Source organism: Paramisgurnus dabryanus, chromosome 4 (assembly GCF_030506205.2).
Source record: "Paramisgurnus dabryanus chromosome 4, PD_genome_1.1, whole genome shotgun sequence".
In the NCBI taxonomy this organism is placed as follows: Eukaryota; Metazoa; Chordata; class Actinopteri; order Cypriniformes; family Cobitidae; genus Paramisgurnus; species Paramisgurnus dabryanus.
In genome coordinates this window covers 40,478,393-40,501,523 of record NC_133340.1, presented here as the reverse complement: position 1 = coordinate 40,501,523, position 23,131 = coordinate 40,478,393, and the positions used below count along the sequence as shown (strand labels likewise).

The window sequence follows — 23,131 nt, the reverse complement described above, 5'->3', positions numbered from 1 at the left end:
TATTATACACAGTTCACACACACACACACACACACACATATATGATGTAAACAAAAACTTTGATTCTGCTATAGATTAATCGCGATTAATCGTTATGCATCCCTAGTTTAAGTGTCTTTGTGTTTTAAAAGACCTGCTCTCTGTATTTATCTTGAGTCTCTGCCATGTCTCCAGGTCTGACTGAGTGATGGAAGACCGGACCAATGACTGTTGGGGATCTCTGGGTGGGCGTGGCCCCCCTCCAGACCGCCTCTTCGCCAGATCGTCTTTCTGAAGGTTTGGGATGACTATCCTCTTTCCTACCTCTCTCTGATCTTCGTCATCTCTTTCTTTTTCTCTCTCTTTTTTAGGATTCAGGAAAGGATTGTCCTTACGAGTTATGATTGACGCCTCAGGGGAGGCGGAGTCAGCCTGACTGGGGTAGAAATATAACATCAAATGAAACGCAACCAACATGCTCCCACAATGAAACACACAGAACGGCAACAACATGGACATCCAGAATGACCACAGACAGAAAAAAATCAGGAAAAGAGAGAGGAATGAATCAGTGATAAAGTCCGATATGTATCTAATATTAATAACACCATATTAAAGAGAAATACTTTTATATAATCTTAAAGGTTACACCAACCATAGCAAGTCATGTTTGGTAAATATATGTTTGGAAAAACAATAGTAAAATCCAATCTGCTTCAGAAAAACCAGGTCTGTTGGGATTTTTTTGGGAAGTTTGGATAATGACAGTGTTTTGGCTTTGTAATGACCATGACCATGAAACCCAATCCCTCTCTCCCACACCTTTTTTTCTCCTGTTCCATCTTCTCCATCCTCTCCAGTACCGCATGCTGGGATGCCAGTCTGATTCCTTCCCATTTTTCTCGGTCCTTCCAGCTACAAGATCCCGGCAGGAAGTGATGCTTCACACTGGGTTTGAACTGATTCATGCGAGCCCTGCGAGAAGCAAGGTCATCCTTTTGAACATCTGGAACCTTACTGGGTCCCTCTTCATCATCTTCCTCATTCGAGTCCCACTCGTGTGAGACGGCGGTTCGCAGGAAGTCATTGTCACGCCGGAGAATGATGTCAGGAGAGGGTGGTTTAGCTTTATCGGCCTCCACCGCAACCACGTTAGGACTGAGGGGAAAATTTTCCATTTAATTATAAATTGAAAGTTTGGCTCCATAGCAAAAGACTTAAGACCAAGCCAGACAACCATCATTATAGACTTCATCAAATACAGAATCACGCAAGTTAGAGTCCATGCACATCTTCACTAACTAAACGAGTCATATGACACAGCACCAGTAGAAATATTAACTAAACTACAAAGACTAAAAAACCAATTTACAACAAAACACCAAACAATCAATGTCAATCCATGCTAAAGCAGCACAATTGTGCACAATCGATGTTACCTTTAGTTTACTTTGGATGTGCAGCCTTCAATAAGAGTATCACATGCAGTTCAAACATAAGTGTATTTAATATAAATTCCCCAAACTATATTAGCATTATCAATTAGTCAACAATCATAATTTAAGTTATAATCGTACTTCATGCTAAAAAAGATGAAACATATCTATTTCTATGCTTATATCTAAAGTATAAAGGTTAGATGCTTTGCTCAAGGGCACAACAGTGACAACTTACAGACTCAACCTCACAACGTTGTGGTTACCAGACGCAATCTTTAACCACTCAGCCGCTCACACGTGGTTAGCAGTTTTAGTTGCTGTAAAAACATGCTGATGACCATTTTCATAACAATCGCTAACCTGTTGTATCGCACAAAAGCAGGTAATACTTTAATCCCCGCCTTTTCCAACTTCCTAAATTTCTTCAGCTCTGCCTCCTCCAGCTCCACCTCTTTTTCACCCGCCCAGCTGAGCATTTTTTGGAATGCAGGGGTTCGAGACACGACAGCCCCCTTTTTTAATACCCCTACACTTTCTTCTCTGTTGAAGGGGTAATTGTATTTTAATAGTGCAAATGCACACACACTTGTTGGCAATACAGGATGATTCAAACAAACTCTGACACAGATGATAGGTGTCGACAGACAGTGATTGTTTGCAGACAGTACCTGAGAAAACTGTCACAGAGGCTGTCATTACCTGAGAGGTCTGTCGCCCCCTACAGGAGATGTTGATACACTCCTCCTATCTTCCTCTCTCTCGCTCCTCCTCTTCCTCAGCGGGGCGGGAAGGTAGGTGGTCTGGTTGCTTTTGTTCGGCAGGTACTGGTTGAAGGGAAGGGCGGCACGGGGTTCTTTGTAGGAGACACGTCGGGCAGACATGTCGTCCTTACGAACGTCCGGCAACTTTCTTTGACTGCTGTCACCTTCAGAGTCTGTTTGAAAGAGATATTGCGTGTCATTGATGCTGGGGTGCCAGATAAGGGGAACAACTCACTCACAGGTTTTAAACCCCTGCGTGTATTTAAATGTCTCTTGGTATAAAAATTACTGTGCATTTTCTGTGAATATTTAATACATTGCCCAGTCCCCTGAGATTTAGACGTGTTGAGAAAAAAAACATGTTGCCAAAATAGTACCATCACTATTGCAGCGAATAACAGTGTCTGGAGACGGTGTGTTCTGCGATCGGGTGCCAAATGAGTCGAGACTGTCGAACGAATCATCACGGCCATGCCTCGGAGGAGACAGCGAATCCGACCGCTCCGATTCCCAGCTGTCTATGTAACCACTGTCCCTTATGCTGCGCTTAGGGGAGTCCAACTCTTCACTTACACACTCCTACACAAACAAACACATCAAATACAACAATATTACAATGGATGAGACATGATCCTGAAACATTTTATTTATATAGCAGTGTAAGGTAAGCATTTAAAGGAAAACATCACCGTTTTCAATATTTTACTTTGTTCTTACCTCAAATTAGACAAATTAATATCTACATATATTTTTTTAAAAGCGTGCACTAAATCTTTGTACAGCGCGTCATGAATGTGTTAGCATGTAGCCCAGCCCCATACAATCCTTAGGATCCAAACAAGTATTAATTTAGCCACCAAACACTTCCATGTTGTCCCTATTTAAAGACTGTTACACGAGTAAGTATGGTGGCACAAAATAAAATGTGGCGATTTTTTTAGCGGATAAAAATGAGAACTATATTGTATGGTGGAAGAGCACTTAGTTTGCAGCACTTCGACATCGAGCGCAGTAATATTAACGGAAGTTTGAGCGTGAGTAGTCAGAAGTGATGATGTTACTGCCTGCTGAGGTGCTTCAAACTAAGTGCTTTTCCTTCATACAAGATAGTTCTCACTTTTATCCGCTTAAAAAAATCGCCACGTTTTATTTTGTGCCACCATACTTACTCTTGTAACTACTCATGAAACAGTCTTTAAAAACTGTAGGAAAAACATGGAAGTGTTTGGTGGCTTCTAAATGCATCCCTGTTTGGATCCTAAGGAATGAATGGGGCTAGGCTAAATGCTAACACGTTCACAACGCGCTGTGCAAAGATGAAGTGCACGCACTGAATAAAGATAGGTATGTATTAATTTGTCTAAGTTGAGGTAAGAACATAGTAAAATGTTGAAAAACGGTGATGTTTTCCTTTAAGGACAAATTTACCTTTCGCATCATGGTAAGGAGTCCCTCAAACTCTTTCAGGTTGAGTGTCGGGCCATTATAGGTAGCACAGCCGTTAGCAGCTTTACCAAGCCAATATATAGTTATAAGCACCTAGTCATTCCAATGACACATAGACATAAACACACAGAGTTTGAGAAGGAATACAATTATCAGTATAAATAAAATTGAGTAAATAAATCAATGAACTTACATTCTTCAGTTTTCTAGTGCAGTCTAAGCCCCTACATCAGAAACACAGAAAGAAAGACAACTGTCAAGCAAATATAATGCTAGAAATGTCAGGACATTGGACAGCCATCTGATCTTGTGCAATTATTTTCAATGTAGGCACTACGCCTTCCAGTCAAGATCTTAGTTTAATGGAAAAGACCAAAATCTCAAAATTTTGAGCTAAGATTATGTTTTTATTAAAATATTAAACAGCAATAAAATCTTATATAATAGCATTCTGGAGTTTGGAGATGTAAGGGCTGCAGTTTTTTGTCAACTTTTTTGTGCACCCATTTAACGTCTTTACTCTATACAGTAGGTCACACACAGAGTTGCATACGTTAGGTTTGCTCGTATCGACGTATCTTGCAGGTCTCCTGGATCAAAGAGCTGTGAACCCTTCAGTCCCAACTCTTCACATCCTCTCAGAAACACCGTCAGATTATCCTGATGAGAGACACAACACATGTTGCACATAAGCTGACCACTGTTAGCAATTATTACACTTCACAATGTCTATGTGTGAGATAAACTGTAAGTTGTCAACCCAAAGTAAAAAAAAAAAAAAAAAAAAATTGTTATTTAGCCCAGGGCAGTTTTAAAAACTAGTGTCTGTGGTTGTTTAAATGTGCTTGCTAGTGTTAAAATGATTTTGCATGTTATATGGATCATAGATATGTATAACTAGATACGTCATTGGCAGCTGTCTCTATGGGTCGTTATATGCAAGTCGTTCGCCATATTGGAACGGTCCAAGGTGGTATAAAACCCAGTGTTGCCAAGTTGGCGGTTTCCTGTGGAATTGGGTTGATTTTAAAACTGTTGACATGAATGTTTTTGTCGCAGATTAAAGGTGGGGTGCATAATTTTTGAAAATGCTTTGAAAAAGGGAGTTGGGTCGAGTACCAAAACGTCACTTGTAGCCAATCAAAAGTAAGGGCCCTGTGTCTACTAACCGACATCGCTGCCTGTGTTGCGTTTGTGTGGGGCAGGTCTATCACAGAAGGTCCAGATTCTATTGGGGTAGGTCATGCATTGAGATCATGCACCCCACATTTAAATGTGGTAGGATTTTTTTCCCCTACTGTAAATAAGAAGATAATGTTATTTAATTTATAAAAGTGAAGTTTTGGTATTTGAGAAAAGGTCATTGGGATAGATTTGATTTTTATGCAAATCTGGCAACCCCGCCAAGCCCGAGAGCAAGCAAGCTGACTGTGCGCCAACAGCCGTACAGCTGTATATTTATCAAATGTTACGTGCTGTTGTGTAAACACAAACATTTTAACTGCTTACACTCTACACAAAGATGAAAGTGTTACCGAACACAACATTAAAAAGTTACGGTATTTTAAAAATATGTAATATGGAGTTTGTGCATATACAAATACAACACATTCTCACCTGTGAAAAGTTATCCAATTTTTCAGGAATTGAAATCTCTACAAAATTTACAACCAAACTACCAAAGGCTGAACAGTGTATCCTGAAAAGCTGTGAGTGAAATAATCATCAGGACCGTTCTAAAATGGCAGACCCACCTACATATTTGGAGCGGTTAAATGTCGTATCTAGTTATACATATCTATGATGTAAATTGTCATGAAAGGGTCAAGCTGACATAAAGGTATCACAGTATTACTTTAGTGTATTTTGGACATGATGCAATATTAATATCATGTCCTTTAGTCTTTGTATGGTAATACCATACACTGTCAGAAAAAATGGTTAGCTGTCACTGGAACAGGAGTCTCTTTAAAGTACAACTTTGCACCTGAGGAGTTCATATTAGTACCTCAGAGTTACATTTTGGTACTAATGTATAAATATCTACGTGTCCAAATGGTACATATTAAAATCTTTTTAAAGAGTACCGCCCCAGTGAAAGCTAGGGAACATTTCTCAAACAGCAATAAGTTGTTTAGACAACAGTACTGGATTTGTTCTGAGACAGCAGTGCTGAGGCCAGTCTGACACAAACAGACACAAGGCACAGACAAAAGACCAACACAAACAAACAAAATGCACTCACTAGTCCAGCAATGGGTGTTGGAAGTCTGTTGATCTTTTTCACAAGGCCTGGTTTGACCGCACTCAGCAACCTTATTGGTCATAAAATGAAAAAGAGACGACAATGGTGAGCATTTAAAGGGTTAGGGACTGGGGTAGGTTAGGGGAATAGAATATACAGTTTGAATTGAGTTTATGGAATTATGTGTGTGTGTCACTCACTCGCAAAGCATGATGCCATTCTCCAGTCCACTTCTGAAATCCTTGTCACCGAATCCTCTTCCTGTCACTGCCTGTCAAACAGACACAACAGCAAAGCCATTAGCAGTTAAGAACTGATAGAGGTTCATTTAATAATGGAGGACTTAGAAAATAGCACTTAGACTAATGGGTGATTCTCGCGAAATTAGACTTATGAGGTGTCATGAAACATTTTGATAAAAAAAGTAAATGCAAAGTAAGAGTATCAAAATAAGAAACATACAGTTACAAACATATCTTCATGTACTATTTTGCACATGATTTCAAATGACATCATAAAACCAATTTTGTCGCTTTTTTCCACATTTATAGGGGAACATTTACAGTTGCGGTAATGATCATTTTTGATAATGATAATCTAAAAAAATTTAAATAACTCTATAGGAAATATTTTTTAAATCCTCTAAAAATAATGGTTATAGTAAGTTCAGACCTTAATCTTATATGTGCAAAAAATTGGCTTCAAGGGCTTTTTAAAAAATCAAATGCTGGACACTTTCTAAGTCTGGATTTTGTGAGAATCACCCTAATGTGACTCGTACAAATTTACACCAAACAGTTGTACAGTGTAGAAAGGCATGTCTAGTTTAATATGACCCTTGTTATTCATCAAATTAATGATTTTCAGACTGAAATGAGATCTATATTCGAGTCTACATTTTTACGTAACTGACATAAAACAGTTATGATCAGTTTTGAAGAAAAAAATGTATGACTAGACTAATCTAAACAGCTGCATCATCACCAGAAATATGAGCGAACAGAAATTTATAAAATAAAAAGTTAACCACAGCTAAATGCTATCAACAAAGTTAGTCTAGAATCGGTGGAAAAGCTATGTCTACATGTCACAATTTCTAATAAGTCTAATTGTCAAAATCTCTGACATCAGACGGAAATGTGACACTCCTTACCATGTTTGAAAGATTCGCTCACAATGCAATGCTGACAGGAGTTAACTTACAGGCTATGAGTCCAAGCGGGAGGAATTATGATAATATCGGTCGTGTCTACATCACCAATCCCAGGAAGTAAACTGTTGCCTACAATCCGTGTGTTTGTTGTAGTCCAAGAAAAGAGATTTTTGTTGGAAATGATAACTCGCGTCATTGTTTACTTTGGGGTTTGCACCTTTTGCATATCTTTAACATGTACAATACACACTTACACACCAAAGGAAATGTAAAATTGTGAATCTGACAGTAGTTGCTCTTTAATGCACTAAAGTTGAAAAATGAAAACACATGATGGGACCCCTAAACTGTAACTTCTTCTGTAGATTTGAAGAAAAAAAAAAGGTCTGAATGGCCTCTCTGTGGGGGTTTGTGGGTGTATTTTTGCAGCTGTTGCTAACTGTGCTAAGGGCTAACACAGCAATGCGTCATCATTGAAATACGAGTCTGTGAATCATCTAACACACATATTGTTTTTGTGTCTGACATCAATCACTCATTCAACATTCCTTATACATAGGATAGTTATGGTCACATTCTGCATTTCAATATATGGGGAAGGATGCTTCGGTATGTCTTTACATCACAAACAGTGCATCTATCCTCTCCTCTATGTGCTCACAAATTGTCCACAGTATCTGGATTAGAGATAAGCTGTTTTACAGGTCATTAGGTCACAAAAAGCCCTTATGTAACCAAATATGCATCTGTCATCACCAACACACACTCTTAACACATTGTGGATCAGGGTCAGAATCAGAAATGCACAGAATATGGGTCAATAATGGCACCAAATTGTTAAAATATTCATAATGATGGTCATAACAATCTTTTACATTAATTTACATTCATGCATTTGGCAGATGCTTTTGATCAAAAGTGATTTATGGTACACACACAGTATACATTTATTCAGTATGTTCACTGGAATCAAACCCATGACCTTTGCATGGTTATCCAATTGAGCAACAACCCCAGATTTGATCAATTTCATTAGGACCATAATCAGTCATGGGTTAGAAAAGTTAGTGGCTTTTGCAGATACATATACAGATATATGTGTGGCAAATATAACATGTTCTCTTTTAACTAAATACATCTCTGAACATAAAGCAAACACTCCAAAATAAAAATAAAAAAGTTTATTTTCAACACTGCTATGGATCTTTACTGTCATGTATACTGGGCCAATTTACTTAAAAGCTCTAGATACAATAATAGAGAGAGGAAGACAGCGCGCGAGAGAGAGGTGATTGATGAAGACATTTTAGTAAGACCCCTAAAAAGCTTGTGGAAGCAGACATGCTGTTACGTTACCTTGACGGCAGGCTCTTTGTCAAAACACAGACACACATTTGCACCTGCTGGTGACAGTCTGGTCAAAATCTCCACTAGAACACATCTCCCCTATAGTGCAGTTGTGCAAGAGACTAAACTTCATTCATTCAGGACTGACAAAAACTCTAGTCAGCCAAAAACAGGCCTTTGTTCCCGCTGTGAGACAGACTTAGCCTTCCTTTATTTTTTACTAACAGTGGAAACATGATAAAGGCATCATAATGGAGGTCATCCAGTGACACAAGTCACATGAATGGCCAACATGATGTCACATTTACAAATCTGATGTCTGCAAGAAAGATTTCAAAAATGGATTCAATAATATCAATTTGTAATAAGTTTATAGTCCACAAATTTAAAAGAAACAAATCTTATTTTACAGTTTTACAGTTTTATCATTAAAGTTTGAAAAAATAAAAGATTTGGAGAACCAAGCAGAAGTGATTTTTCATTGGTTACTGTCAAGGCCATGACAGCCCAAGCCCATACACTCTAAAATAATGATGGGTTATTTTCAATCCAGCGTTGGGTCAAAAGGGATGAAACCAACTTGGTGGGTTGTAATTTAACATATGCTGGGTTGTTTTAACCAATTGTTGGGTCAAATAAAAACATTTTCTGGGTTAATTAAAGGGAAAGTTCACTTTAAAATGAAATTTCTGTCATCATTTACTCATCCTCATGTTGTTCTAAACCTGTACGAATTTCTTTTTTCTGATGAACACAAAAGAAGATATTTTGAGAAATGATGGTAAACACACAGCAGTAAGTGACCATTGACTTCCATAGTAGGAATAAAAAAATATGATGGAATTTTATGGGTACCGTCAGCTGTGTGCTTACCATCATTTATCAAAATATTTTCTTCATCATTCATCACAATACTTCCAAAATATTTTTCTCCTACTATAGAAGTCAATGGTCACTTACTGCTGTGTGTTTACCATCATTTTCAAAATATCTTCTGTTGTGTTCATCAGAAAAAAGAAATTCATACAGAACTATCCCTTTAAGCCGACGGCTGGGTTTGTCCCAGAACTGGGTCGTAAATAACCATATTAAATTTAAGCAGCCCATTTTCAGAATGTAGCAATGATATTTAGGAACACCACTTTGGTGTGTAAGTGTGTATTAGTACATGTTAACAATATGCAAAAGGTACAAACCCCAAAGTCTCCAACATAAATCTCTTAAAGAATTAAAGTAGCATTAAAGAGCAACAACTGTCAGATTCACAATTGTACATTTCCTTTGGTGTGTAAGTGTGTATTAGTACATGTTAAAGATATGCAAAAGGTGCAAACCCCCAAGTAAACAATGACGCGAGTTATCATTTCCAACATAAATCTCTTTTCTTGGACTATAACAAACACACGGATTGTAGGCAACAGTTTACTTCCAGGGATTGGTGATGTAGACAAGACCGACATTATCATAATTCCTCCTGCTTGGACTCATAGCCTGTAAGTTAACTCCTGTTAGCATTGCATTGTGAGCGAATCTTTCAAACATGGTAAGGAGAGTTACATTTCCGGCTGACGTCAGAGGTATTCAGGCAAATCACAACGTACAGATTAGCTGGCCAATCGGAGATATAGAGCTTTTTAAATCAATGAGTTTTATACTGTACATGAATCAGTGCATTTCAGGAAGAGAGAGAGAAATCTGGAGCTAAAAAATGTAAAGTATGTGGAAAAGAATGTGTTTTTTTAAGCATAAACCATGCGAACACATTGTATTATACCAAATACACATAAAACATTGTTTTTAGCAATGAAATAGGTGCCCTTTAAACATACTTGATGTTGCCAGAGAGTCGGCAAGACCATCAACACTCCAGCCATCCAACCAAAATCCAACCATACACAGATCTAGTTATACTATTAATAAACTCTGCTAAATTTGCTGTAATACTAAAGACTTTATACAAGAAAATGCTAGACATTTTCCACTGTGACGACACATAATATTCTGACCCATTACATCTTTATAAAGCATAGAGAGAGTATAAGTATAGCAGAAGACAGCAGCACTATTCCTGCTTATAATCACCTAAGCAACAGCCTCAGCAACAGAAAGCAAAGGCAGGGGACAAAGTCTCACAGGATACAGTGTCTTAAAATACTTCTGAATATAGGCCACCTGACTAGGACTGTTTCACACTGACAACTACAGCTCATCCACATACGTGTAAAGACACAATGAGGATTAATGAATATGGATTAGTAAACACCTTTGTTTTTTATAACTGCTCGAAAATTAGAAATCTTTAAAAAACAACAGAAATAAGCAGAGTTCACACGGGTTAACAGAGGTCTGCTTTAACCCTTGTGTGGTGTTCGGGTCTGTGGGACCCGTTTTTAATGTTTACTTAAAGAAAAAATATGCAATTAATTGTTGTTTCAACCTCAGATTCATTGGCCTTGGCTCATTTTCTATAAAGAACATAAAAATAAACAACTTTATAATGACTGTACACTGTACACCCCCCCCTACACATTTATATTACATATGTGGTGTTCGGGTCCACTGGACCCGGGGGTAATAAGAGAGTGAAAATTAAATGTGCTATGTAACTTCACTCTGTTTTTCTTCTATTTGGGACTGATGTGAGTGCATGAGTGTGTTTGTATATCTGTCTTTACATATGTGATGGATGCATGGCAGAGTTTTGTCCTTCTGCACTTGCTGTAACAGCGCAAAGATACAACATGTTATATATCATGCATGAACACTTGTCTGCCCCCAATGTCCCAAAAACTTTACCTTTTGTCTAACAGGAACCATTTTACATTTTACCATTATATCCCTTACAAAAAATAACCATGGTTGTATTACAGTAAACGTGTAGTAATCATGGTAAATTGGTGTATTGATTACCATTCCTTGCCTGAACACATGAGTTTACCACAAAACCTATGGTGTGTGTGTGTGTGTGTGTGTGTGTGTGTGTGTGTGTGTGTGTGTGTGTGTGTGTGTGTGTGTGTGTGTGTGTGTGTGTGTGTGTGTGTGTGTGTGTGTGTGTGTGTGTGTGTTTGTGTGTGTATGAGTGTGTGAGAAAGAGTGAGAAATAGAGAAAGTATAATTTCATATCCAAGCATTTTCATCATTTTAGGTTGTAGCCAAAAGCAACACATTGTACTGCAGTGTGTGTGGACATAAGATAGACAGGAAGACACAGTATATGTCTATAAAATGCAAGAAATGCACATGCAACACAGCTACACAGTAAAAATCTGCTTCTTATGTGTTGTGTAGGCTGACATGAACAGGTTATGTGTTCAGTGGAGATAATGTGTTATAATACCGCATCTTTTCAGATGGGGCCTGTGCTGTGTAGACGGACACAAATGTGTACAATTTCAAACGAAGTTCAAATAATTAAATGTCAAAGTGATGAAAAACTTATTTGAGATGAAAAAGTGATGAAAATACTTATTTTATATAAACATCTGGGGGAGAATAGAACTTTCTTCTCTTATTTCATATTATCACAAAAACGAATAGCACTTTAATCTATAAATAGTCCTGTACCAGTGGTAAATGACAAATATTAATCATAAATTATGTCTATATTACTTGCAATAAGGCTAAAGTAATCATCTGTAAACAGTTATACATAAATTAGTATGACTGCATTGGTTTAAGATACGAATAATACAGTGGGTCCACTAGACCCACAAACATTGTCTAAGTAACAGAAATATGAACACCACACGAGGGTTAAAGGGACACTCCACTTTTTTGAAAATATGCTCATTTTCCAGCTCCCCTAGAGTTAAACATTTGATTTTTACCGTTTTGAAATCCATTCAGCTGATATCGGGGTCTGGAGCTAACACTAGCTTAGCATAATCCATTGAATCTGATTATTCCGTTAGCAAAAAAAAGAGTTTCCATATTTTTGTAGTGATATTATGCACTGCCTGAAAATAGTCCCCTTGGTAACTTTCAATAGCAGGGGACTATTTTCAGGCGCTGCGTAATATCACTACGCCTGCTGCTACAGCCATGTTACAGCAGCAAAGTCCTTGATTATTACGCCAGAATGAGAGTATAGTTCCTAGCCATATCTGCCTAGAAAATCACAACTTTACATTTTCTGTCGGTCTTAGTACACAATGTAACTACAGAAGAGTCAAGTTTTAAATGTGAAAAATATTGAAACTCTTTGGTTATTTTTTAGCGCGATGCTAATGGTCTAATCAGATTCAATGGATTATGCTAAGATATGCTAAAAGTGCTAGCGCCAGACCCGGAGATCAGCTGAAGGGATTCCAAAATGGTAAAAATCAAACTCTAGGGGAGCTGGAAAATGAGAGTGTCCCTTTAAAAAACTTTCTGCTGGCCCAGGTTTTATTTGCCTTATAACATTTTTAGTAGCCCTAAGGCAAAGATTTATCATTGTTTTTAGAGACATATTTTTAAACTGAGCATATATTTTTTAAACAAAGCAGGTTATTTAAATGTGAAGTGTGTTTTATTGAACATTACACTTTCACAACAAAAATGACAAATTTATAACAAATAATGAATATTTGTGAACGTCACGCTCCTATATTCTTGTGCCCGTTTTCCCTATTCATCTCCATCTGGACTACATTTTCCATCATCCTCCTCACTCCCTCACCTGAACTGTGTTAATCTTCATCCTCACCTGCCAACGATTAACCTCATCAGCTCCTCCATATAAACTCTGCCTGTGTTCCCCTTAGTCTATGTATATGTTATGTGTGATTATTACAAGTCCTGTTTATTGTTAAGTTGTTTATTAAAGTTTTATGTTTATTGTTATCCATCGTCTTCCTCTGGTCACACATTGTGACATGTCTTTGAAATCCAGGCTAAAATCCCTAAATGTAATGTAAATGCATTTCAATCTTTAACATGGTTTTACTCCGTCAACTTTAAAGATATCATGGTTATTTTGCACACATTATGTTGGATGATTTTATGCAGGAAACAGTAAATCACAGCTTGTAACGCTTTAGAATAGGGTTGTATTTGTTAACATTAGTAAATGCATTAGCTAACATGAACTAACAATAGACAACATAGGTTTTCCTCACTTATTAATTTTTGTTAATGCCAATCATTTTTGTTAATCAACATGTATGTTCATGGTACACTAACTAATTGTATTGCACGGCACTCTAAAATGCTTAATTCTGATTGGCCAGTCGTGACATTCCAAGGTTTGTTTTTCCGAAATAACCACCTGAAACAACAGTACACAGTAAGCCGGATGCTGCAAATCATTTTGATTTGGTATAGTTTAATATTACACAATAATCAAATATAAATATGTATTTTAATAACATTATATTACACTTGTAAATACTGTACATATTATATCTACAAATTATTAAACCAAATAGTGTGTTCGTGACATTTGAACAGCTATCTTAAATAAATTTTCTCGCAGAAGGTTAAAAATTAGTAATAAAATATTCCAAATCAAAATGTAATGTTTTTTTTTTTTCATTACTTATGAGGTAAAACATTTTACAGGCAGCTTGTTATCACGAAATAAGCCCCTTCAATGTGATCACACTGTCTGGGCTTATTTCTACAATAACAACCTGCTGCACATTATCCCCTTACTTAACAGATACAACTTTTGATTAAAAAAATGTGTTAGTAAATGCTGAAATGAGATGAATAAATGATGTAGAAGTTTGTTCGTTGTTAGTTCATGTTAGCTAATGCATTACCTTCCTATACATTTAATCACAATTTTTTGTTTTATTGCACATTATGGAAGTAAAATGGGTTGCAAATGCTCTTCACTGTGAATTAAAGGTTGCAAACGGATCACATGCTCCTGCGTTCCTGTTCTATTTATAACTGTTCAAATAAACATCTTTGCATCCTGTCAAAATCAATTATCATTGTCTCGCACCACAAATGTTTAGTTCCTGAGACCTCCGTCTCTCTCTCAAGTGCTGTCTTTGAGAAGATTGCATGAACGCATCCTCCGTTTACACCTCATTACGTGGCCAGCAAATTTTGTTGTTGTTGTATATCTCTAGTGATATGAATAGGACTTAACTATTGCTCAGATGCATCACTGGGTTTCCTGAATAATGGGGCATCCCTTGCTCTCTCACCCTGACCCCAGATCAGGCCACCCTCATTGTTTGGCCCTTTGTAGAGACAGGCAGGACTTGTGAACTGCGACCTTACAGAGAATTGGAAGTGTGTAAATTTAGACAAGGCAGTCAGTGTCAGTACATGCATTTATACAAGGATGTACGCACACGCGCTTACATTATAAAGAACTGAACAGCTGTAGTCGCTCTATATTTAGATGGACAGAAATCTGGGTGACTGGAGCATTTTAAAAAAAGCAGACAAATGTCATGTGTATGTGGTTGCATAGGGCACAGCTGCAGATCGTGTGCTCAGAGACTCAAGTACCAACTGGTAGGCCGAGCACCCACTAGCAAATGAGATTTTATGTTAATCAAATCCAGTAACGTTTGCGCTGCTAGTGTGCTACCAATTAGTATGGGTAAGATTTCTTATTAAGACTCTTTTTCTCAGATGCTAACATTGTATGTATGTGTCCATCCATACATGTCTTATCAGCAAATCACAGTCTGTCTTTGTGTTCATTCACCTGTGGTTCTTTGTTAATTGATTGCTTAGATACCAAAAGGCTTGCTGGAGCACAGGCACATCAAACGTACACATGCAACACGTGTTCCTGTATAATTGGTAGAGCACTGTGTTAGCAAAACAAAGGTCAAAGGTTTGATACCCAAAGAAACACATTCTGATTAAAAGGTATAGCTTGAATGCACCGTAAGTTGCTTTGGATAAAAATATCTGCCAAATGCATGTAATGTTTTCATTAAATGCTTGATTTATGTGAGTGCAGTTCAGTGATTTTGATAGTCTACATTTGTGAAACTGAGGCGAAATCTGAACTTGCACACAAATATGTAAAAGGAAGGAATTCCCATGCATGAAAACACATCCAAGAAGTCTGCAAAGAGACATGTACCGTATAATTTACAAAAATGTCCCTCCCATCACTCCAACCCAAACAAACACAAACATCCACACACCCTCTCGCACGTCTCTCTATCCCAATCATTTTCAAACTGTTCCCAGGGCGCAGACAGTTTTATCTGCCTGAAAAGGGTCGTCCTTCGTCACACACTGTTCTGCACATTTTGCATGTCTCCTTTATCTAACACACCTGATTCAGATCATCAGCTCATTAAGGGAGAGATCCAATAACAGAAATGGGTGTGTCAGTTAAGGGAGACATACAAAATATGCAGAGCAGTGGGTCACCTGGGACAAGATTGAAAACCACTGCTCTATCCCATTCTGCAGCACTGAAAAATGGGAATTATGTAAAAGGAAAAGTTCACCCAGATATACAAGAAGCAATGAGATTCGATGCAACTGACCTACAACCATATTTAAAGGTGCCAAAAAATGCTTTGAAATAATAGGTTAAATTGTTCTCTGATATCTACATAGAAGGTATGTGGCTTTACTATTACTAAGCACAAAAATTACCCAAAAAAAGTCAATTTACAACCCTGGGATTTGTCCTTAGAATATTTGAAAGGGTCATGAATAATAATGTTGAGCTCTGCTCTGATTGGATGTTTCTCAGAGCAGCTCTTTTATTAAGCTCTGTATGTGTATAAGCAGCCCTTATGTTTGAGCCTGTAGGGGTGGGCGATAAACCGGTAGTAATTTGTCAACCGGAAGAGATTTTGGACTATTGTCTCTATCAAGGTTACGAAACCACGTGGTCACAAAAACGTAATGTTTGTATAAATAATTAAGCACCACAGTTTTAAAACAAGTGACTCTAAGCCATTGAAACGTGAGCATTTTTGCCACTTTATTGGTCTTAAAGGTACACTCCACTTTTTTAAAATAGGCTCATTTTCCAGCTCCCCTAGATTTAAACATTTGATTCTTACCATTTTGGAATCCATTCAGCTGATCTCCGGGTTTGGCGCTAACACTTTTAGCATAGCTTAGCAAAATCTATTGAATCTGATTAGACCATTAGCACTGCGTTAAAAAAATAAGTTTCAATATTTTTCCTATTTAAAACTTGACTCTTCTGTAGTTACATTGTGTACTAAGACCGATGGAAAATTTAAAATTGTGATTTTAGATATGACTAGGAACTATACTCTCATTCTGGCGTAATAATCAACGACTTTGCTGATGTAACATTTGATGATTATTACTCCAATTTAAGAGTATAGTTCCTAGCCATATCTGCATAGAAATCTCAACTTTTAATTTTCTGTCGGTTTTAGTACACGATGTAACTTTGGTTATTTTTAGCGCGATGCTAATGGACTAATCAGATTCAATGGATTGTGCTAAGCTATGCTAAAAGTGCTAGCGCCAGACCCAAAGATCAGCTGAATGGATTCCAAAATGGTAAGACTCAAATGTTTAAGTCTGGGGAGCTGGAAAATTAGCATATTTTCAAAAAAGTGGAGTGTCCCTTTAAATACACATACTTGCTCCTGTCTGGAGCCTCCAGGCATTGAGCCTGTATCAGACAAAGATACAGATTTTGAGGACTAATCAATTATTCAGAGATTGCAAATGGATGTATATGAGTGGTAGGTTTGTGTTTTTTAACTCTTTCCCCGCCATTGACGAGTTATCGTCAATCTGCAATACCGCTATTCCACAACTTATAAAACCCGGAAGCAAACAGCTGTATGTCCGTGTATGTTTTAAAGATCGCTCTGCATCTGATGCATCTGATGCATCTATCAAAAGTCCTTCCCAAAAATGGAATTATCTCAGCTTTTTGCTCAAAATTTTGTGTTTTTGATGAAACCTACACATATTTAAGAGGTGATAAAAACAGAACACATGAAGGTAGGATGAAACAGATTTTTTTGTTTTGAAAGCAGAGGGTCTGTTCTTTTATTTCATATATTGTATGTTTATATATTTAAAAAGGAGCATTTTCTGGAAGGCATTAAACTTTTGTGAAAATCATGAAAAATGCTGGCGGCGAAAGAGTTAAGTATGGACTGTGACGTCAATAGTTAAACTTCTGCCTAATGCTAGTATATAGGATTAACTAGCATATAGCACTAACTCGGCAGTCACAACTTTGTTTTTAGCATTGTAACAACATTGTATTTAACTTAAAAAAAAGGAAGTCATAAACATCTGTGAAGAATTATAGTAAATTATTCGAGAATTTGATATTTTGGTGAGCTATAACTTTTATAACGCTTAATGGTTCTCTTGAGGATTATTTCTTGACTAGGAAAACCATTTCCAACATGAGTACATGTACTGTTATATAATCCAGCGTTTAAATGATTGCAAAATACATCAGGATTGTGGGTGCTGCCGGGGTGGGTGGTGAAGCTGGAATGCATTTTAACACTGAAAAGAATAGCAATTCTTTACATAAGCTAAAAGAGACATTTATACACATGGAGTATACTAGTAAAATAGAGTTGAGACGTCCAACACAATCATTCTCATGATTGCCAAATTACTCAACTATGTCTAAAGTGACCACTTGTGTTGTATAAGATGAGAACCTTGGAGCTAACTGGAGACAGTAACCATCCAGCAACATTCCTATGAGTTTAGCTTTAGCTGTTAGGTTTAACCACAAACATCTTGAACTGTTTCACAAAATGTATCGGGGTTACAGCTGAAGCTTGTGTCCAAATACAAAAATAACCAAGAAATGTCAAGGCACGAAAGAGAAGAGATCAGCTGCAAATACAGATATACAGTAGGAATGCAGATGGAGATCGGCTAGAGGTCATTTGAGGGGATGTCATTGACTAAACCAAATTAACAGTTGGACTGAAGGTCAGCTGGCTCATACAGTGTCTAGTGATGTCACTCATGAATACTTGAAATCCCCCAGAACATAAAAGTGGGTTCACATTTGGTCTGTGTATTCAGTACTGGCTTAGTAAATCTTATGGAATCCGGAGACAATCGGGTATTGCGTCATGAAAATTGCACACAGTGGATTTTTAGTGAAGTCCTTTAGTGAATGGGTGCAAAAACAATGCAAAAAGTGGGTGCAAATATATCAGGCGCAATTCCCACTCTGACTGTAATGATGAATGTGAATTGTGAAGACAGCCTGATACTGTGTGTGCCTCCCTAATGTCTCCTACTGTATAAGCTGCTGTATTGTTTAATCCTCAGGCTGTATATGTCTGTGCGACTGCACAGCAGTGACAGCTGGCTTTATGAGGTCGTATGATAGAGACATCTGTACTAAAATGTACTCATACACTAAACACACATTAGACCTTTATCTTTCAAGACAGAAGCATCTAAAAGCACTCAGTGTATGGGTATAGCCTACGGTTTCCAAAGTAACTATATAAAAAATAAAAATGGTGGTGTAAAAACAGTCAAAAGAAGAGAGACTGCACTGAAACCTGATAGTCTATGGGAGAGGAACTCTGAGGCTCCTGAAACCTGATAGGCCTAGGCAGAGAAGAACTTTCTGTAATGTGATGTGGTTGTTGCTGTCCATCTCTAGCCACTGACAGGTGCTATGGGAGTGTTTCTTTTAGTATTTCCGTGCAATATCATATGGACTGTTTGGCACACACCCATGAGCCCTATGCGCGGTCATCTAAGCAAAAACTGCAGCATGTGTAGTAGAAAACCTAAAACCTAGCATGCAGACTCGAGTATTGATACACTGATATGTCAGCCAAGCACAAAATCCATTTGAATAAAAGTTTCAGCTCATCGAATTTTAAACACAAATAAATCTCTTTTTAATATATATATTCGATTATTTTATATTGTTATTAGCCTTATTTTTGGTGAAATGCATATCTCATTTGTGTCCATTAAATTGTAAAAGTGGCCTATCAGCTCCTTTCTAAATATACACGTCAAGCATAAATAAAACTACACATATGCATATACTAGAGATGTATATGTCTTTGTACAGAAACGTGAACAGTAGACTGTGGTTCGGTGTGTCCTCTGTTTTGGTCTAAAGTGCTCGTCCTCTCCCACTGAGGACAAGGCTTTTTTAGCAGAAGACAGAAGAAGCATGTCTCCCTCTGTGCTAATTCAGTTCAAACTATTTGCAACCAGCAAGGGCGCAAGGCTATTTCAGCCTGTCTATTTATAATAATCTTCCTGAAACATTTACTCTTGCCTGTTACTGGCATATACTGAAAGAGATAGATGGACAAACAAACAGATGGGCATATAGATGATTAACAGTGAACGCTGAATTGCTCTATGTTCAAGAGATTACGGGTATGACATACAAACTACTTTTAGTGGGATTTGTGAAATTTTATTGAAATTTAACACACACACACATGCGCGCACACACACAAGCACGCACCTGCATGCCATTAGATTAAAGAAAACAATTATTACAAGCTTTTTTATTGAGCATGTTGACTGTCATGATATTTTACGGTTAGTGAGGACATTTAAGGTCTCACAAACATAGCTAAACATTATTTTAACTAATCTACATAACAATATTATATGTTGGACAGATTTTTAGTCATCTCCCTTATAACAATAAAACAATAATGGTCTTCATACTGATCACACACCACAGATCAAACACACTTTTTCAGATCAACCTAAAATTTAGATCAGTGATGGCAGGATGCTCCCAGTTCAATTCCTCCTCTTAAATAGGTCACAATTATCATTACCGTGGCCTGGTACGGATATTAATGAATGTCACACTTTACAGTGAATCAGGTCGAATAATAAAAATTATTGATATTTATTCTAACATAATAAACGACCAAGGGCCATTGTTATTTTTAATGTCTGAGCATCAAAAGATCTTTTGTAAACAAACTGTTTGAGGAAACCCGTGTGTGTTGCCATGACAACCGGAACAGCTCGGGAAAGTGGGCGTTGCTGTTTGAGAACAAGTGGGCGTGACTCGGGCTTCAACAACTGGAATCTCTCGGTTAAAGAGGTGTGTTGAAATTGGACCGTAAAGTGTGCACAGTACTGCACAGATTTAAAAATGTATAATAATATTTTGTCTGATGTAGACAACTCTGGTCTCTGGTTAAAGTCTAAACTTAAAATGGCCAGATAAAATAGGTCGGTCGTGGCTGTCATGTGAGTGAAATATTTGGTGAGCTGTCAAAATCCCGCTAAGTTAGTCCGATTACGATCCTAGAATCCCGCGCACATGATCTCTGTGTTCAATCGCCCGCTTCTGTAACCAAACACGCTACACACACGCAAGAAGTAGGTGACTGTTCAATAGGCCTGTTTATAAGATGTTTATTAATACATCTGGACAGAGCATCATCTAACCTCTTTATCATGTCTAAAAGTACAAGCAGAGATGGAAAAGCAGCCAACGTTAAAGTGATGCGAATTGTTTACTTATACCTCAGTCAGGATATTTGTAGCAGGCTTACCTCGATCCATTTCTGTGCTTCTTGAAATGCTGGTTCACGGGTATTTTCTACAGATCCGGCTTGATCTAATTGGGAAGCCGATGCTGAATCGTCTTCAGGACTGGCCATTTCAAGAATGGTTCTCCGCAAGGCCACCGAAAGCCTCGATCAGATATCCAGCTTCGATCGACCTGTTTACGTCAACTTTCTTTCACACAGCTCGTTAATGAAGATCATTCGCCGCGATGGAGGGCAAGTTAAGTATGCTGAGTTGAAGCGTTCACTGAATCCGCACGCAGCGCAACACACTGCGGTTATCCAGCAGCACTGCAGATGAACAGCGCTTTCCAGCACGCGCGGTGCAATACGAGACCGACCTCCGTTGCTAAATATATAAGCTAAAAAAAACACCACGGTCTCCGTTTAGCCAATGCAAAGGGGCCAGCGGGACGACCGAGCGCGTCAGCCACACTGTCTCTTCGACTCGAGAACGGGACTGCGTGCGCGAGCGCGCGGGGGAAAGGAATTTACCGAGAACAATAGGGCAGTTCCGTTACCGCTCCAGTTACGGCCAGATATTTCTATTCGTCTCTTTTTCTGAATCTTAGACTGTGAATAAATGAATTTTGTTTTATTCATGATTGATAGTCCAGTGGATACACAAATTAACTTTTCACTTTATACTACTACAGCTCAATTGGTAGAGCATTGCATTAACAACGCATATTTATGCGTTTACAGGGAACTTCTTTTAACAGTGTCTTTGTTTCACATGTTGAATACACTAATAATATTAATTTATTAACAGTCAGTAATTTATGCATAATTACATGCAGCTAACCCCTAAAACAAACAGCAAGTAGTATGTTGTTATTTAGTACTTAAACGTACAGGTAGCTACTTATTGAATAAATGTACCAAGTTACAAAATTAATATCTTTAATTAGAAAACTTAATTTTTATTTACAAAATATTTCATTTAATTTATGTTTCTTCTGAACTGCAAAACTTATAATACTATATGATATTTGATACCTAGATGAACTGTTTAGATTTATTTTAAAAATTAAAAAGTTATTCCATAGATTTGATATTTACTATTCCAAAATGTGGAGAAAAAATTAATAAAGAATAAGTGACCCTAAACTTGTGTGTTTATATAATACAAAGTTTGTAATAGACTCAGCAGAGAGAGAAAAGATGAGGGGTAAAAGCAAGTGTCGTTATACCCAGTTTTTTTCCTGTAGGTGTCAGCACAAAAACAGGCTACTGCTTTCTGGACCTTTATGATTTATTTTCTCTTAATTCCAAGCGCCCCCTGGAGGAAGAACATTTTGTTCCATATATTTTCCCACACGAAGAAGTCAAATATTTAAGCTTTCGAGCTCAAACAATCAAGAATTGTTGAAGTAAGCTCAATGAAAACGACACGTCTGAAGAACAAAAAACTGCAGACTTTATTATTCTTTCATTTTTTTAATAGAATATTAAACTTATTAAAAATAAACTTCCTGTCGGTCACTTTATTCAAAACCTACACTCACCTAAAGGATTATTAGGAACACCGTACTAATACTGTATTTGACCCACTTGTGCCTTCAGAACTGCCTTAATTCTATGTGACATTGATTCAACAAGGTGCTAAAAGCATTCTTTAGAAATGTTTGCCCATATTGATAGGATAGCATCTTGCAGTTGATGGAGATTTGTGGGATGCACATCCAGGGCACGAAGCTCCCGTTCCACCACATCCCAAAGATCTCTATTGGGTTGAGATCTGGTGAACTCATTGTCATGTTCAAGAAACCAATTTGAAATGATTCGAGCATTGTGACATGGTGCATTATCCTGCTGGAATTAGGCATCAGAGGATGGGTACATGGTGGTCATAAAGGGATGGACATGGTCAGAAACAATGCAGGTAGGCTGTGGCATTTAAACGATGCCCAATTGGCACTAAGGGACCTAAAGTGTGCCAAGAAAACATCCCCCACACCATTACACCACCACCACCAGCCTGCACAGTGGTAACAAGTCATAATGGATTCATGTTCTCTTTCGGTTTACGTCAAATTCTGACTCTACCATCTGAATGTCTCAACAGAATTCGGGACTCATCAGACCAGGCAACATTTTTCCAGTCTTCAACTGTCCAATTTTGGTGAGCTTGTGCAAATTGTAGCCTCTTTTTCATATTTGTAGTGGAGATGAGTGGGACCAGGTGGGGTCTTCTGCTGTTGTAGCCCATCTGCCTCAAAGTTGCATTTGTTGTGGCTTCACAAATGCTTTGCTGCATACCTGAGTGGTTATTTCAGTTAAAGTTGCTCTTC

The 23,131-nt window shown here is 37.7% G+C and overlaps 1 protein-coding gene across 5 annotated transcripts in view; it reads right to left on the bottom strand.

The window, feature by feature from the left end:
- The window catches only part of limch1a (LIM and calponin homology domains 1a), a 44,883-nt gene extending 23,500 nt beyond the window's left edge, over nucleotides 1-21,383 (bottom strand). For 4 of the 5 annotated variants that reach the window (XM_065254580.2, XM_065254581.2, XM_073814404.1 and 1 more), the window contains exons 1-11: nucleotides 20,823-21,383; nucleotides 6,071-6,141; nucleotides 5,871-5,940; nucleotides 4,179-4,285; nucleotides 3,819-3,849; nucleotides 3,608-3,718; nucleotides 2,557-2,758; nucleotides 2,118-2,352; nucleotides 1,779-1,958; nucleotides 802-1,137; nucleotides 134-415 (exon numbers count right to left, since the gene is read on the bottom strand). In XM_065254580.2, coding sequence (XP_065110652.1) covers nucleotides 134-415; nucleotides 802-1,137; nucleotides 1,779-1,958; nucleotides 2,118-2,352; nucleotides 2,557-2,758; nucleotides 3,608-3,718; nucleotides 3,819-3,849; nucleotides 4,179-4,285; nucleotides 5,871-5,940; nucleotides 6,071-6,141; nucleotides 20,823-20,930 — 1,733 coding nt within the window. In that variant the 5' untranslated portion in view covers nucleotides 20,931-21,383. The remainder of the gene's footprint in view (nucleotides 1-133; nucleotides 416-801; nucleotides 1,138-1,778; nucleotides 1,959-2,117; nucleotides 2,353-2,556; nucleotides 2,759-3,607; nucleotides 3,719-3,818; nucleotides 3,850-4,178; nucleotides 4,286-5,870; nucleotides 5,941-6,070; nucleotides 6,142-20,822) is intronic. The other variant, XM_073814406.1, reaches the window with a different exon arrangement.
- Between the last annotated feature and the right edge of the window lie 1,748 nt (nucleotides 21,384-23,131).